The sequence below is a fragment of the Meleagris gallopavo genome, chromosome 5 (genome assembly GCF_905368555.1).
Source record: "Meleagris gallopavo chromosome 5, MGAL_WU_HG_1.1, whole genome shotgun sequence".
Classification (NCBI taxonomy): domain Eukaryota; kingdom Metazoa; phylum Chordata; class Aves; order Galliformes; family Phasianidae; genus Meleagris; species Meleagris gallopavo.
Genome location: NC_139408.1, coordinates 53,566,325 through 53,579,695, shown reverse-complemented (window position 1 = coordinate 53,579,695; position 13,371 = coordinate 53,566,325). Strand labels below are relative to the sequence as shown.

General features: G+C 53.9%; 4 protein-coding genes across 4 annotated transcripts; all 4 read right to left on the bottom strand.

Annotated features, from left to right (window-relative positions):
- Positions 1–1,953: 1,953 nt before the first annotated feature.
- LOC146544362 (inositol 1,4,5-trisphosphate receptor-interacting protein-like 1) lies at positions 1,954–2,952 on the bottom strand. The gene has a single exon (XM_085225598.1). It carries the CDS (start codon positions 2,950–2,952, stop codon positions 1,954–1,956), a length of 999 nt encoding a protein of 332 aa, XP_085081724.1.
- A 2,237-nt stretch (positions 2,953–5,189) lies between these two features.
- Positions 5,190–6,191, bottom strand: LOC146544361 (inositol 1,4,5-trisphosphate receptor-interacting protein-like 1). Its single transcript, XM_085225597.1, has one exon. It carries the CDS (start codon positions 6,189–6,191, stop codon positions 5,190–5,192), a length of 1,002 nt encoding a protein of 333 aa, XP_085081723.1.
- Positions 6,192–8,428: 2,237 nt separating this feature from the next.
- On the bottom strand, positions 8,429–9,432 carry LOC146544360 (inositol 1,4,5-trisphosphate receptor-interacting protein-like 1). The gene is given in 2 exon segments (XM_085225596.1): positions 8,429–8,476; positions 8,479–9,432. Coding segments are annotated over 2 exon segments (1,002 nt in total).
- Positions 9,433–11,679: 2,247 nt separating this feature from the next.
- LOC146544359 (inositol 1,4,5-trisphosphate receptor-interacting protein-like 1) lies at positions 11,680–12,672 on the bottom strand. Its single transcript, XM_085225595.1, has one exon. It carries the CDS (start codon positions 12,670–12,672, stop codon positions 11,680–11,682), a length of 993 nt encoding a protein of 330 aa, XP_085081721.1.
- Between the last annotated feature and the right edge of the window lie 699 nt (positions 12,673–13,371).

The following is a 13,371-nucleotide window of genomic DNA, read 5'->3' as shown; positions in this document are numbered from 1 at the left end:
AAAAATGTACCCTCTCACACCCAGATTTACGTCCTGCAAAATGTGGGAGAATGTCACTGTCTAAAGCACCATCTCTGCCTAGTGACTTCTGTGGTGCCGCGATTTATCAGTGCAAACCTGCCTTGCTGCGTATGCTGAAAATGAATAGTTTGGAGTGTGTAATGGGATTGGTCCTTTTGTGGACTCTTTGAGTATCCTGACGGGAGGGGAGAGGGCGGCATCCCCGGAGGACCTGGCGGGAAGAGGCAGTGGGGTGGAGCTTCGGACAGGACCCGGAGCGTCTGCGTCTCTCCGTCTGGCCCGGCTCAGCCGTCTCAGCTCGCCGCGGAGAAAGCGTGTGCTTTCCCTCGCACTATCTCATTTTTTGATACTCTCGTCTCTCTCGTTTTGTTTGAATTAGTTAAATTCAGTAAATTACCCTTCCTCCTCAGATGGTTGCCATTGTGTTTTTGTTAAAACTATCGGCTAGCTCTCTGCCCTTCCCCCTCTTCCGGAGCGCGCGTGGTCCGGCCCCGGCCCCGGCCGGTACGCGGCACACCGTTCTACCCCCTTTTTTTTCCCTCTCTTCTTCCCGGGGCCTGTGCCCCCCTGTCACGGACTTACATGTAAGGATAATGCCGTGACAGCCATGCGGGAAAATAAGTTGCAGAGAGGCTTCAACAAGGACAAGACTATGTAAGGAGAGTCAGTGAAGGGTTCAGCTCCCCTGGGAGCTTGTGCCACAACATGGTACGCCCTTTGCCAGAGGTAAATGACGAGGAGTATTAACTGAGTTTCTGCGGGAGTAGTGGGAAATACTGGTGGTAGGTGGATGTTTGGGCTGGATGATTTTGAGGTCTTTTCCAGCCTCGGTGATTCTGTGATTCTAAAGCTGTGTCACCACAGCAGTGGGAGCTGGCTCTGGGGGCATCTCCTTGAGCAGGACACTCAGGGACAGAGCGTTTCTCCCATTTTTGTAGAGGCCGAGGCTTGCCGAACAAATGGACCCTCACAGAGAGGCGGGCTGGTCCCTGCCCAGCTGTTAACGGAAGTCTCTCCTTCAAGCGTCCATGCAGTGGCCTCTTCAACTGCATGGGGTGTGGCTCCCTCAGGCGTGGTTTTCCTTTGGAAGGGAGCTTCTACCTGCTTCCAGAGCAGCGTTTTCTTCATGTCCAGCGCGCTCAGCTCTGCGGCAGGTGGCAAGTAGGGCGTCAGTCGTTTTGTAGCCACCATCCAGAACAGGGATGCAGAGCTGCAGATGGAATTGCAGGACTTGTGACGGAATCCGATGTGCCAGGCATGCCTGGCTGTTTTGTGAAGGAGCACATCCGTGCAGCAGTGCGTCTCTGCGGCTTCCTCATGCTGCTGATAACGACAGCCCCTGCCTACTCAAAGGTCAGGAACGTTTGTGAGTCCTTTTGCTGTACCCCAAGAATGAGCTCAATGCAGAGGACTCTGGAGCGAGCAAACTTATTGTACGATCTCTGTCAAACCCGTTGGGAACCGACAAAAAATTGCAGCCACTGCTGTTGATCCAGAAGCTGATGCATTAGTTTCACCAAAAGAAGGTCACGTATACCGTTTGTTTTTTTTTTGTTTGTTTGGTTTTTAATGTTTATTACGTGTTAATAAAACATATGCATTGATAAAATAATTCTTTGTACTGATTTACGTTAACTCTGTTTTCTGTGTGGCTGGAAATAATTCCTTTTCACCCCATGTGGCCCAGGCATGTAAAAGCCTGGATTCCTGTGGCGTGTGTGGAAATGTCGGTGGCCACTAGGATATGGGTGTAGCTGCCTCTGTCTCCTGGCTGCTCAGAAAGATGTCTTTATGGTCTTGCTGTACTCCAAACACTGCCTTAAGCAAGCAGTTTCTTTTGAAATCCATCAGATGTAACCTGCTGTAGTGGCTGTTTCCTGAAGCAGCGCGTCTCTGCGGCCACCTCGTGCTGCTGCTAACGACAGCCCCTGCCTACTCAAAGGTCAGGAACGTTTGCGAGTCTTGCTGTACCCCGAGAATGAGCTCAATCCAGAGGATGTGGCTGGTGGCGGTGGTCAGCTTGAGCTTGCAGTGTCGGTTGGAAGGCAGCAACTCGAGGTTCATTGTGGCCGACTGAGGCATAGCCTCCCAGGCTTCTCTCACCAGCTCCTGGAACCAGGTTGCGGTTTTCTCCATTTCCAAGTAGGAGTTGATGCAGAGGGCTTGTAGGAGGCCGGGCATCTGCTCTCTCCTCAGGTGGTCCTCAGGGTGGTGGAGGAAGCACGTCGTGTGCGGCATGTGCAGCTTCCTTTTGCACGTGCACTGGAGCTCCACGCGGATGCAGGAGTTCCTCACGCCTATCCTCTCAGTGGGGCCCACCTCCAAGTGGAAGACGTGGCCCGGGGGTGCCTTCAGGGGCACGAGCATGCGGTAGACAGTGTAGCATCCATCGGGACCCCTGCCTTCAAAGCCAACGCCCACCCCAATGGCTGGCTGCAGCCGTGGCATGAAGTAATCCTGGGGAACTGTCTGACAGACGCTCAGAAGCTCATCAATCAGCTCCTCCACCACCTTGCACTTGTTTCTCCTGGACTTCAGTGGCCAAATGGAGAACTCCGGGTAAAACCTGCTCGCGTAGGTGACGTCACCTGGGTCTCCATGGCACACGGGCTCCTTGATCTCCCTGTCGTATTCATTCAATAGGTCAAGCAGTAGTTCGCATGACATTACTGCTTGCCGTTCCCTGTACCAGTTGCGGATGTAGAGGAAGAGCAGGAAAAGCAGCAGTACAGCCAAGGCCCAGATTTTCCAGGACTGCAGTGCAGAGAAGTACACCCACATCCTGCCCTCCTCCACATTCTTTTCTATGTCCTCCAGCAGCTTTGTCATCTGCTCTCGCAGATACACCTCCCGCTGCTGCATGCAGTTGAAATCATCACCAACACAAGGTACGCTCTGCGCCAACAAGGCGAAGGCAAACACCAAAGCCATGATCTGGAAGAGGTGTGAGAGAGGGGAGGTCAGTGGGGCTGGGTGGGAGCTCGCGCACGGCTGGGGGAGCGGGGCCAGGAGCCACAGCCCCTGGGGTCGGGTAGGAGCGGGGGCGAGGGAGCTGGGAGGCAGCAGGGCCCGAGGCCGGCGCTGGTGCTGACTGCCCGGAGAGCCGCTCGCAGGCTCCCTGAGCGCTCGCTGCCGTCACTGCAGGCTCCCAAACCCCTTGCAGGCCGGCGTTTGCGCCCGGCCCAGCACCGCCCTCCCCCTGCTGCTGCACTCACCGCTGGCCCAGGCCAAAGTGGAGCGGCACTGCCTGCTGACGGCCTCAATACCAGCCCCGCACTGTGACGCACTGTGATGTCACAGACGCCCCAGCCCCACCCTTCGGCCCCACCCAGCGCGGCCCCTCTCAGCTGCCCTGGGCCGCCATGGCCCTGGCATCGGCCCTGTTCTGAGGCACGTGGCCGGACTGAGCTCCCTGCATCTCCCTTTACAAGGCAGACCGGAACCCCCTGGACCGATCTCAAAAAGAAAATTGGGTGACCGGGCCTGTGGATGCTCTGCTCGTCCTGTGTCATCCCAACTTAAGTTCCAAATACGTAATCCCTGGGAACTCATTTGGAACTGGATGAAATGGTGAAAGATTGATTCCCAAAGATGATACCTGGAAAAATGAGACAGCCAATGAGAGACGTACCTGCCAAATTGATGTCTGAAATTACGCCAGGCAAATAACAAGGAACTGAAGTAAAATTTCAGTAGGAAACCTTAACGGTGGCTAATGTGGTACTTTATTTGAACACGGTGTTTTTTAAACAACATAAGTTAGTCAAGACAAAAAGCACGCAAAACACTTTCTAGTACTGGAATGCCACACAGGGAGCAGGCCCCGAGTCCAGTACAGCTGATAGCAAGCTGCTTCTGGCTCACAGCTCCCTCAGCCTCTGCCGGTGTGAAGTGCGCTCTGCTAAAGGGTCCCTGGATGGAGCCAAGCTGGAAGCAGCAGGTCTGACAGTGAAGATTAGGAAGCCCAAGTGTGTAGCAGCCCCTTCAGCTGCATCGGGTCTGGCCTCTGTAGGTAATTTGTTCCAGTGTTTGACCACTGTATGGGACCTGCTGAATCACGGCCTGTACCTCTGGTTGACCACCTGAGGCGAGCAATGAGTCAGCCCTGGGAGCACAGGTGAAGGCAATTCACTTGTGCTACCAGAAGGGGTAGAGCCTGGCTCCACCTCTCCTGGACCCCACTTAAGAGCTGACTACCAATGGGGAGGGATCTCTTTTGGAGATCGCTCCTCTTGGAGTCTTCTCAGCAAGCCCAGGACAAGTGTAAGCTTTCCATCCATTCCTCTTTAGCAGATAACCTGTTTAGCCTAACTTTCTTGTATTTTTCTTAATTATAACGTCCGTATATTCATTGATTATGCACTTGGCAAGCAGCAGGCCAAATTTACTAAAATTTACATTGTGTCCTTTCTGTGGGATTTCTATAATTGGGTCGGGGGGAGATCGTTTCCCCACTAGATAGAATGATTCTGGGACCGATCCCAGTGTTTGTGGGATCTCCCTATTATGAACTGGTGGTTCTCACTGAAAAATAGGGTCCCCTATGCGTTATGGGAAATATCTCCCCATATCGCATGGCAGACTCCTTTCAGGGACTTAGTAAAGATACACTAATCACGAAAGAACGACAATTAGCTGCCTCCACAGTGACTCTGGAGCGAGCAAACTCTTTTTGTACGATCTCTGTCAAACCCGTTGGGAACCGACAAAAAATTGCAGCCACTGCTGTTGATCCAGAAGCTGATGCATTAGTTTCACCAAAAGAAGGTCACATATACCGTTTGTTTTTTTGTTTGTTTGGTTTTTAATGTTTATTACGTGTTAATAAAACATATGCATTGATAAAATAATTATTTGTACTGATTTACGTTAACTGTTTTCTGTGTGGCTGGAAATAATTCCTTTTCACCCCATGTGGCCCAGGCATGTAAAAGCCTGGATTCCTGTGGCGTGTGTGGAAATGTCGGTGGCCACTAGGATATGGGTGTAGCTGCCTCTGTCTCCTGGCTGCTCAGAAAGATGTCTTTATGGTCTTGCTGTACTCCAAACACTGCCTTAAGCAAGCAGTTTCTTTTGAAATCCATCAGATGTAACCTGCTGTAGTGGCTGTTTCCTGAAGCAGCGCGTCTCTGCGGCCACCTCGTGCTGCTGCTAACGACAGCCCCTGCCTACTCAAAGGTCAGGAACGTTTGCGAGTCTTGCTGCACCCCGAGAATGAGCTCAATCCAGAGGATGTGGCTGGTGGCGGTGGTCAGCTTGAGCTTGCAGTGTCGGTTGGAAGGCAGCAACTCGAGGTTCATTGTGGCCGACTGAGGCATAGCCTCCCAGGCTTCTCTCACCAGCTCCTGGAACCAGGTTGCGGTTTTCTCCATTTCCAAGTAGGAGTTGATGCAGAGGGCTTGTAGGAGGCCGGGCATCTGCTCTCTCCTCAGGTGGTCCTCAGGGTGGTGGAGGAAGCACGTCGTGTGCGGCATGTGCAGCTTCCTTTTGCACGTGCACTGGAGCTCCACGCGGATGCAGGAGTTCCTCACGCCTATCCTCTCAGTGGGGCCCACCTCCAAGTGGAAGACGTGGCCCGGGGGTGCCTTCAGGGGCACGAGCATGCGGTAGACAGTGTAGCATCCATCGGGACCCCTGCCTTCAAAGCCAACGCCCACCCCAATGGCTGGCTGCAGCCGTGGCATGAAGTAATCCTGGGGAACTGTCTGACAGACGCTCAGAAGCTCATCAATCAGCTCCTCCACCACCTTGCACTTGTTTCTCCTGGACTTCAGTGGCCAAATGGAGAACTCCGGGTAAAACCTGCTCGCGTAGGTGACGTCACCTGGGTCTCCATGGCACACGGGCTCCTTGATCTCCCTGTCGTATTCATTCAATAGGTCAAGCAGTAGTTCGCATGACATTACTGCTTGCCGTTCCCTGTACCAGTTGCGGATGTAGAGGAAGAGCAGGAAAAGCAGCAGTACAGCCAAGGCCCAGATTTTCCAGGACTGCAGTGCAGAGAAGTACACCCACATCCTGCCCTCCTCCACATTCTTCTTTTCTATGTCCTCCAGCAGCTTTGTCATCTGCTCTCGCAGATACACCTCCCGCTGCTGCATGCAGTTGAAATCATCACCAACACAAGGTACGCTCTGCGCCAACAAGGCGAAGGCAAACACCAAAGCCATGATCTGGAAGAGGTGTGAGAGAGGGGAGGTCAGTGGGGCTGGGTGGGAGCTCGCGCACGGCTGGGGGAGCGGGGCCAGGAGCCACAGCCCCTGGGGTCGGGTAGGAGCGGGGGCGAGGGAGCTGGGAGGCAGCAGGGCCCGAGGCCGGCGCTGGTGCTGACTGCCCGGAGAGCCGCTCGCAGGCTCCCTGAGCGCTCGCTGCCGTCACTGCAGGCTCCCAAACCCCTTGCGGGCCGGTGTTTGCGCCCGGCCCAGCACCGCCCTCCCCCTGCTGCTGCACTCACTGCTGGCCCAGGCCAAAGTGGAGCGGCACTGTCTGCTGACGGCCTCAATACCAGCCCCGCACTGTGACGCACTGTGATGTCACAGACGCCCCAGCCCCACCCTTCGGCCCCACCCAGCGCGGCCCCTCTCAGCTGCCCTGGGCCGCCATGGCCCTGGCATCGGCCCTGTTCTGAGGCACGTGGCCGGACTGAGCTCCCTGCATCTCCCTTTACAAGGCAGACCGGAACCCCCTGGACCGATCTCAAAAAGAAAATTGGGTGACCGGGCCTGTGGATGCTCTGCTCGTCCTGTGTCATCCCAACTTAAGTTCCAAATACGTAATCCCTGGGAACTCATTTGGAACTGGATGAAATGGTGAAAGATTGATTCCCAAAGATGATACCTGGAAAAATGAGACAGCCAATGAGAGACGTACCTGCCAAATTGATGTCTGAAATTACGCCAGGCAAATAACAAGGAACTGAAGTAAAATTTCAGTAGGAAACCTTAACGGTGGCTAATGTGGTACTTTATTTGAACACGGTGTTTTTTAAACAACATAAGTTAGTCAAGACAAAAAGCACGCAAAACACTTTCTAGTACTGGAATGCCACACAGGGAGCAGGCCCCGAGTCCGGTACAGCTGATAGCAAGCTGCTTCTGGCTCACAGCTCCCTCAGCCTCTGCCGGTGTGAAGTGCGCTCTGCTAAAGGGTCCCTGGATGGAGCCAAGCTGGAAGCAGCAGGTCTGACAGTGAAGATTAGGAAGCCCAAGTGTGTAGCAGCCCCTTCAGCTGCATCGGGTCTGGCCTCTGTAGGTAATTTGTTCCAGTGTTTGACCACTGTATGGGACCTGCTGAATCACGGCCTGTACCTCTGGTTGACCACCTGAGGCGAGCAATGAGTCAGCCCTGGGAGCACAGGTGAAGGCAATTCACTTGTGCTACCAGAAGGGGTAGAGCCTGGCTCCACCTCTCCTGGACCCCACTTAAGAGCTGACTACCAATGGGGAGGGATCTCTTTTGGAGATCGCTCCTCTTGGAGTCTTCTCAGCAAGCCCAGGACAAGTGTAAGCTTTCCATCCATTCCTCTTTAGCAGATAACCTGTTTAGCCTAACTTTCTTGTATTTTTCTTAATTATAACGTCCGTATATTCATTGATTATGCACTTGGCAAGCAGCAGGCCAAATTTACTAAAATTTACATTGTGTCCTTTCTGTGGGATTTCTATAATTGGGTCGGGGGGAGATCGTTTCCCCACTAGATAGAATGATTCTGGGACCGATCCCAGTGTTTGTGGGATCTCCCTATTATGAACTGGTGGTTCTCACTGAAAAATAGGGTCCCCTATGCGTTATGGGAAATATCTCCCCATATCGCATGGCAGACTCCTTTCAGGGACTTAGTAAAGATACACTAATCACGAAAGAACGACAATTAGCTGCCTCCACAGTGACTCTGGAGCGAGCAAACTCTTTTTGTACGATCTCTGTCAAACCCGTTGGGAACCGACAAAGAATTGCAGCCACTGCTGTTGATCCAGAAGCTGATGCATTAGTTTCACCAAAAGAAGGTCACATATACCGTTTGTTTTTTTGTTTGTTTGGTTTTTAATGTTTATTACGTGTTAATAAAACATATGCATTGATAAAATAATTATTTGTACTGATTTACGTTAACTGTTTTCTGTGTGGCTGGAAATAATTCCTTTTCACCCCATGTGGCCCAGGCATGTAAAAGCCTGGATTCCTGTGGCGTGTGTGGAAATGTCGGTGGCCACTAGGATATGGGTGTAGCTGCCTCTGTCTCCTGGCTGCTCAGAAAGATGTCTTTATGGTCTTGCTGTACTCCAAACACTGCCTTAAGCAAGCAGTTTCTTTTGAAATCCATCAGATGTAACCTGCTGTAGTGGCTGTTTCCTGAAGCAGCGCGTCTCTGCGGCCACCTCGTGCTGCTGCTAACGACAGCCCCTGCCTACTCAAAGGTCAGGAACGTTTGCGAGTCTTGCTGCACCCCGAGAATCCGAGCTCAATCCAGAGGATGTGGCTGGTGGCGGTGGTCAGCTTGAGCTTGCAGTGTCGGTTGGAAGGCAGCAACTCGAGGTTCATTGTGGCCGACTGAGGCATAGCCTCCCAGGCTTCTCTCACCAGCTCCTGGAACCAGGTTGCGGTTTTCTCCATTTCCAAGTAGGAGTTGATGCAGAGGGCTTGTAGGAGGCCGGGCATCTGCTCTCTCCTCAGGTGGTCCTCAGGGTGGTGGAGGAAGCACGTCGTGTGCGGCATGTGCAGCTTCCTTTTGCACGTGCACTGGAGCTCCACGCGGATGCAGGAGTTCCTCACGCCTATCCTCTCAGTGGGGCCCACCTCCAAGTGGAAGACGTGGCCCGGGGGTGCCTTCAGGGGCACGAGCATGCGGTAGACAGTGTAGCATCCATCGGGACCCCTGCCTTCAAAGCCAACGCCCACCCCAATGGCTGGCTGCAGCCGTGGCATGAAGTAATCCTGGGGAACTGTCTGACAGACGCTCAGAAGCTCATCAATCAGCTCCTCCACCACCTTGCACTTGTTTCTCCTGGACTTCAGTGGCCAAATGGAGAACTCCGGGTAAAACCTGCTCGCGTAGGTGACGTCACCTGGGTCTCCATGGCACACGGGCTCCTTGATCTCCCTGTCGTATTCATTCAATAGGTCAAGCAGTAGTTCGCATGACATTACTGCTTGCCGTTCCCTGTACCAGTTGCGGATGTAGAGGAAGAGCAGGAAAAGCAGCAGTACAGCCAAGGCCCAGATTTTCCAGGACTGCAGTGCAGAGAAGTACACCCACATCCTGCCCTCCTCCACATTCTTCTTTTCTATGTCCTCCAGCAGCTTTGTCATCTGCTCTCGCAGATACACCTCCCGCTGCTGCATGCAGTTGAAATCATCACCAGCACAAGGTACGCTCTGCGCCAACAAGGCGAAGGCAAACACCAAAGCCATGATCTGGAAGAGGTGTGAGAGAGGGGAGGTCAGTGGGGCTGGGTGGGAGCTCGCGCACGGCTGGGGGAGCGGGGCCAGTAGCCACAGCCCCTGGGGTCGGGTAGGAGCGGGGGCGAAGGAGCTGGGAGGCAGCAGGGCCCGAGGCCGGCGCTGGTGCTGACTGCCCGGAGAGCCGCTCGCAGGCTCCCTGAGCGCTCGCTGCCGTCACTGCAGGCTCCCAAACCCCTTGCGGGCCGGCATTTGCGCCCGGCCCAGCACCGCCCTCCCCCTGCTGCTGCACTCACCGCTGGCCCAGGCCAAAGTGGAGCGGCACTGTCTGCTGACGGCCTCAATACCAGCCCCGCACTGTGACGCACTGTGATGTCACAGACGCCCCAGCCCCACCCTTCGGCCCCACCCAGCGCGGCCCCTCTCAGCTGCCCTGGGCCGCCATGGCCCTGGCATCGGCCCTGTTCTGAGGCACGTGGCCGGACTGAGCTCCCTGCATCTCCCTTTACAAGGCAGACCGGAACCCCCTGGACCGATCTCAAAAAGAAAATTGGGTGACCGGGCCTGTGGATGCTCTGCTCGTCCTGTGTCATCCCAACTTAAGTTCCAAATACGTAATCCCTGGGAACTCATTTGGAACTGGATGAAATGGTGAAAGATTGATTCCCAAAGATGATACCTGGAAAAATGAGACAGCCAATGAGAGACGTACCTGCCAAATTGATGTCTGAAATTACGCCAGGCAAATAACAAGGAACTGAAGTAAAATTTCAGTAGGAAACCTTAACGGTGGCTAATGTGGTACTTTATTTGAACACGGTGTTTTTTAAACAACATAAGTTAGTCAAGACAAAAAGCACGCAAAACACTTTCTAGTACTGGAATGCCACACAGGGAGCAGGCCCCGAGTCCGGTACAGCTGATAGCAAGCTGCTTCTGGCTCACAGCTCCCTCAGCCTCTGCCGGTGTGAAGTGCGCTCTGCTAAAGGGTCCCTGGATGGAGCCAAGCTGGAAGCAGCAGGTCTGACAGTGAAGATTAGGAAGCCCAAGTGTGTAGCAGCCCCTTCAGCTGCATCGGGTCTGGCCTCTGTAGGTAATTTGTTCCAGTGTTTGACCACTGTATGGGACCTGCTGAATCACGGCCTGTACCTCTGGTTGACCACCTGAGGCGAGCAATGAGTCAGCCCTGGGAGCACAGGTGAAGGCAATTCACTTGTGCTACCAGAAGGGGTAGAGCCTGGCTCCACCTCTCCTGGACCCCACTTAAGAGCTGACTACCAATGGGGAGGGATCTCTTTTGGAGATCGCTCCTCTTGGAGTCTTCTCAGCAAGCCCAGGACAAGTGTAAGCTTTCCATCCATTCCTCTTTAGCAGATAACCTGTTTAGCCTAACTTTCTTGTATTTTTCTTAATTATAACGTCCGTATATTCATTGATTATGCACTTGGCAAGCAGCAGGCCAAATTTACTAAAATTTACATTGTGTCCTTTCTGTGGGATTTCTATAATTGGGTCGGGGGAGATCGTTTCCCCACTAGATAGAATGATTCTGGGACCGATCCCAGTGTTTGTGGGATCTCCCTATTATGAACTGGTGGTTCTCACTGAAAAATAGGGTCCCCTATGCGTTATGGGAAATATCTCCCCATATCGCATGGCAGACTCCTTTCAGGGACTTAGTAAAGATACACTAATCACGAAAGAACGACAATTAGCTGCCTCCACAGTGACTCTGGAGCGAGCAAACTCTTTTTGTACGATCTCTGTCAAACCCGTTGGGAACCGACAAAGAATTGCAGCCACTGCTGTTGATCCAGAAGCTGATGCATTAGTTTCACCAAAAGAAGGTCACATATACCGTTTGTTTTTTTGTTTGTTTGGTTTTTAATGTTTATTACGTGTTAATAAAACATATGCATTGATAAAATAATTATTTGTACTGATTTACGTTAACTGTTTTCTGTGTGGCTGGAAATAATTCCTTTTCACCCCATGTGGCCCAGGCATGTAAAAGCCTGGATTCCTGTGGCGTGTGTGGAAATGTCGGTGGCCACTAGGATATGGGTGTAGCTGCCTCTGTCTCCTGGCTGCTCAGAAAGATGTCTTTATGGTCTTGCTGTACTCCAAACACTGCCTTAAGCAAGCAGTTTCTTTTGAAATCCATCAGATGTAACCTGCTGTAGTGGCTGTTTCCTGAAGCAGCGCGTCTCTGCGGCCACCTCGTGCTGCTGCTAACGACAGCCCCTGCCTACTCAAAGGTCAGGAACGTTTGCGAGTCTTGCTGCACCCCGAGAATCCGAGCTCAATCCAGAGGATGTGGCTGGTGGCGGTGGTCAGCTTGAGCTTGCAGTGTCGGTTGGAAGGCAGCAACTCGAGGTTCATTGTGGCCGACTGAGGCATAGCCTCCCAGGCTTCTCTCACCAGCTCCTGGAACCAGGTTGCGGTTTTCTCCATTTCCAAGTAGGAGTTGATGCAGAGGGCTTGTAGGAGGCCGGGCATCTGCTCTCTCCTCAGGTGGTCCTCAGGGTGGTGGAGGAAGCACGTCGTGTGCGGCATGTGCAGCTTCCTTTTGCACGTGCACTGGAGCTCCACGCGGATGCAGGAGTTCCTCACGCCTATCCTCTCAGTGGGGCCCACCTCCAAGTGGAAGACGTGGCCCGGGGGTGCCTTCAGGGGCACGAGCATGCGGTAGACAGTGTAGCATCCATCGGGACCCCTGCCTTCAAAGCCAACGCCCACCCCAATGGCTGGCTGCAGCCGTGGCATGAAGTAATCCTGGGGAACTGTCTGACAGACGCTCAGAAGCTCATCAATCAGCTCCTCCACCACCTTGCACTTGTTTCTCCTGGACTTCAGTGGCCAAATGGAGAACTCCGGGTAAAACCTGCTCGCGTAGGTGACGTCACCTGGGTCTCCATGGCACACGGGCTCCTTGATCTCCCTGTCGTATTCATTCAATAGGTCAAGCAGTAGTTCGCATGACATTACTGCTTGCCGTTCCCTGTACCAGTTGCGGATGTAGAGGAAGAGCAGGAAAAGCAGCAGTACAGCCAAGGCCCAGATTTTCCAGGACTGCAGTGCAGAGAAGTACACCCACATCCTGCCCTCCTCCACATTCTTCTTTTCTATGTCCTCCAGCAGCTTTGTCATCTGCTCTCGCAGATACACCTCCCGCTGCTGCATGCAGTTGAAATCATCACCAGCACAAGGTACGCTCTGCGCCAACAAGGCGAAGGCAAACACCAAAGCCATGATCTGGAAGAGGTGTGAGAGAGGGGAGGTCAGTGGGGCTGGGTGGGAGCTCGCGCACGGCTGGGGGAGCGGGGCCAGTAGCCACAGCCCCTGGGGTCGGGTAGGAGCGGGGGCGAAGGAGCTGGGAGGCAGCAGGGCCCGAGGCCGGCGCTGGTGCTGACTGCCCGGAGAGCCGCTCGCAGGCTCCCTGAGCGCTCGCTGCCGTCACTGCAGGCTCCCAAACCCCTTGCGGGCCGGCATTTGCGCCCGGCCCAGCACCGCCCTCCCCCTGCTGCTGCACTCACCGCTGGCCCAGGCCAAAGTGGAGCGGCACTGTCTGCTGACGGCCTCAATACCAGCCCCGCACTGTGACGCACTGTGATGTCACAGACGCCCCAGCCCCACCCTTCGGCCCCACCCAGCGCGGCCCCTCTCAGCTGCCCTGGGCCGCCATGGCCCTGGCATCGGCCCTGTTCTGAGGCACGTGGCCGGACTGAGCTCCCTGCATCTCCCTTTACAAGGCAGACCGGAACCCCCTGGACCGATCTCAAAAAGAAAATTGGGTGACCGGGCCTGTGGATGCTCTGCTCGTCCTGTGTCATCCCAACTTAAGTTCCAAATACGTAATCCCTGGGAACTCATTTGGAACTGGATGAAATGGTGAAAGATTGATTCCCAAAGATGATACCTGGAAAAATGAGACAGCCAATGAGAGACGTA

What these genes read in the sequence shown, in the direction of transcription:
- LOC146544359 (XM_085225595.1), bottom strand. Translation starts at nt 12,672, where the DNA reads ATGGCTTTGGTGTTTGCCTTCGCCTTGTTGGCGCAGAGCGTACCTTGT.
- LOC146544361 (XM_085225597.1), bottom strand. Translation starts at nt 6,191, where the DNA reads ATGGCTTTGGTGTTTGCCTTCGCCTTGTTGGCGCAGAGCGTACCTTGT.
- LOC146544362 (XM_085225598.1), bottom strand. Translation starts at nt 2,952, where the DNA reads ATGGCTTTGGTGTTTGCCTTCGCCTTGTTGGCGCAGAGCGTACCTTGT.